We start from the raw sequence: 3375 nt of genomic DNA, 5'->3' as shown, positions 1-3375 counted from the left end.
AATAAAAGCATGGTCTTGGGTGAGGATTAAAAAAAAAAATACAGAGCAGCCAAAATTTCTACACTACTTGGATGAAAATTGGTTAAAGATAGATATATAGGGATCTGAGCTTATTGTCATTATTTTCAAATGTCTTGAGGTTAAAGATTTTTCCAAGATTTTTCCCTCAGTTCAGACCATTTTTTACAACAACTATGTTGTGTGTTGCAGTTGATGTAGAATTATATTGTTTAGGTTGTTTTGAGGGATGGTAAAATTCAGGCCTAGGAGAAAGAGATTCCAAAATTGAGACTCTTAAAAAGTATGATGAAAATTTCACAATAAATGCCTGATTTCTGACCAGTTAAGAAGGTGACTATGTCCCAGAATAAATTTAGTCCATATGATAAATGGAGTACAATTTAATGTTTCATTTTACATTAACATTTACACTCACATTAAATATTTTGAATTTGAAAAATACTGGGGGAGGGAGACCATTCACAGTCCATCAGTTAAAATTAATATCTGTTCAGAATAAGAAGTGAAATTTGCCTTTCTTGCACTCTGTCCCCACCACACAAATATACCTACCTCCTAGAAAATGGTTACCATTTTAGGCTTAGCCTTTCTGAATTTTTTCTAAATTTACATAAAATACATCTGTACGTGTTCTTTCTCTCTTTAAGACTAAATTATAATCAAGCTATGCCTAGTAGCATTTTTTCCTTTAACATTATATCATGGACATCTTTCCAGGTTAGTACTGTCAGTGTTTTTAATGGCTCCACTGTATTCCTACAGAAGTTGTACCATGATGCAATCATCTATTAATGAGCATTGGATTATTTCTAAGTTTTTGCTATTGCGGAGAGTGTTCTATGTAAATTTGTCTTTATTTGTATATGTGACCATTTTTGAAGGATAGGTTGCTGGAAAATGGGATTTCTGGGTTAGAGACTTACATACATCTTAAAATTATAATTGCTAGTGCTAAATCTCTTCCTCACAAAGTCATTTCCTAATCCTTTTATTAGTGCTAATTATTTTCAATCTTTAATTTTTCAATATGATGGATAGGAAATAATATTTAATTTGTAATATTCCAATTTTCTGTGAATTTGAGCATTTCATTATACAATTATTGGCTGTTTCTATTTCTTCTTTAAGTTGACCCAGTTATGTAGGTCTCTTTTGGTTTTTTGTTTTGATAAATTTCAGGAATTCTTTTTATAGTAAGCTTATCCAAGCCATGTTATTTTGTGTGTTTGTAGATTTTTTCTTCCGGTCTTTTGCTTCTCTTTTTATTTTTATTGCTGGCTACATAGAAGCTTCAAAATTTTATGTAGTCATTATTTTTCTTAATGGCTTAAAAGTTTCATAACTTGCTTGGGGAATGTTCTTCCCATCTCAGGGTTATAAAAACACTCATTTCACTTTATACTTTACAGTTTTATTTATCATTCTCATATTTTTATTCTTCTGAATATAATCAAAATGGTAGGTTCTCCTGCAGAAAATCCCATTGAGATTGTGTTAAATTTATAGATAGTACTACTATTCCTTTTCATGTAAGAACACAGTATCTCCTCATTTATTTGAGCCTTCTTGTATATATTTCAGTATACTTTTATAGTGTTCTTCATGGAAGCCTTAAATATTTTTTTGTTAATGGCACATTTCACTCCTTCCCCAACCGTTCTCCCCTTTTCTCCTTTTTCAAATAAAAATTTTCAGTATTGTATAACATGAACTTCAGAATCATTTCAGCTAGTCCTCCAAAAAAGTTTTATTGGCATGCTGTTATTTAAATTACATTAACTTTGTATAATAATTTAAATGGATTGACATATTTATATCAATCTTTCTACCCAAGAGTTTAGTTGGCCTAGTTACTCATTTGTGACTTGATGAAACTTCTATTTAAAATTTTCTCTGACATAGCGAAAGGAATTTATTTAATGTTGAAGGAAAAGCTCCCACTTACATTTATTTCTAACCTTCACTGTCTTTTTTCAGGCAGTCTCAGCATTGGTGCAGCCCTTAGGGGTGTGTGCAGAGTACCTCAATTCCTCAGTGGTTCAGGTAAGATTGGGTCATTTACATTTACTTCAGAAGGTCATCTAAGACATACAAACAGTAATTATCTTTTTATCAGGTTTGTCCAGAATTGTACCTAATTCAGAGTAACTTCTAGTGGAAATATCAGCAAGAGAAAAATTTTAAATGATTAATAATTTAAGGTCTAGGAGACCTCTAACATTTGAGATTACTTTCCTTTTTAATTTATCATTTTATAAATGTAATCTAATCTAATAAAAGACAGAAAGGGTAATTGACCATACCTTCACTACGCTTCCCATTGGCTAATCAGGGCGATATGCAAATTAACTGCCAAGAAAGATGGTGGTTAATTTGCATATATAGGCACAATGATAGGAGGCGAAAGGGGAAGGACGGAAGAACGGTAATTGGAAACCCAGGCGGCAGGCAAGAGCCCTGGGGCCCACCTTTGCCCTGTCCCCTCAGCCCTGGATCGGAGAACCGGGGCCACCTTTGCCCACCCCCCAGCCAGTGATCCCAATCGGAGGTTCCGCCTTGCCTGCAGCCCGTGATCATGATCAGCACTGAGGCTGCTTCCCATCCCTTGGACTGGCTCCCTTAGTAGTCCTGCAGGTTGAATCTGAAGAGGACAGGCCAGGCACCAAGGGACCATCACTGCCAGCATTTGAATGTGAGCAGACAGAAGGAAAAAAGACTTTGAAGTCCTGTCCAAGGCGGGTTTGCATTTAAAACCAAGTGGGGTGGTCCGGAGCTGCAGGCACTGACAACCATGGCACTGCGGCTGCTTCCCCTCCCTAGACGCTCCACAAGGTCACTTGAGCCTACCCTGCTCCAGCTGAAGTGTGATCACTGTACATGGAAGAAATGTAAAAAAATAAAAACCGATGACCAAGGGCCCACCTCCATGAGCTCACAGGAGCCTCTGAGCAGTGGGGACCCCGACTATTTTAGGGGCTTCAGGTGAGCGGGGGACACAGAGGGGTCAGGAAACCTCCCTGGAGGTCAGGCGGTAGGTCTGATGGCGGATCCATCCGACCTGCTGTCTGCCAATAGCCACCTCCTCTGCGAAGAATGGGAGAACAAAGGGGGGCAATTCTGCAATTGCTCCAGATGAAGTGTGATCATTGCACACGGGAGAAATGTAGTAAAAAAATAAAAACTGATGACCAAGGCCCACCTCCATGAGCTCACGGGAGCCTCTGAGCAGTGGACACCCCAACTATTTTAGGGGCTTCAGGTGAGCGGGGGACACAGAGGGGTCAGGAAACCTCCTTGGAGGTCGGGCAGTAGGTCTGATGGCAGGTCTATCTGACCTGCTGTCTGCCAACAACT

General features: G+C 38.3%; 1 protein-coding gene across 2 annotated transcripts in view; it reads left to right on the top strand.

Moving 5' to 3' along the window:
* USP24 (ubiquitin specific peptidase 24) overlaps window positions 1–3375 on the top strand; it is a 97319-nt gene that overhangs the window by 11349 nt on the left and 82595 nt on the right. For both annotated transcript variants that reach the window (XM_015566967.1, XM_015566965.1), the window contains one exon: window positions 1999–2064. In XM_015566967.1, the coding sequence (XP_015422453.1) occupies window positions 1999–2064 (66 nt within the window). The remainder of the gene's footprint in view (window positions 1–1998; window positions 2065–3375) is intronic.

The sequence above is a fragment of the Myotis davidii genome, unplaced genomic scaffold (genome assembly GCF_000327345.1).
Source record: "Myotis davidii unplaced genomic scaffold, ASM32734v1 scaffold79, whole genome shotgun sequence".
Taxonomy (NCBI): domain Eukaryota; kingdom Metazoa; phylum Chordata; class Mammalia; order Chiroptera; family Vespertilionidae; genus Myotis; species Myotis davidii.
This window is presented reverse-complemented; position numbering and strand designations above follow the sequence as displayed.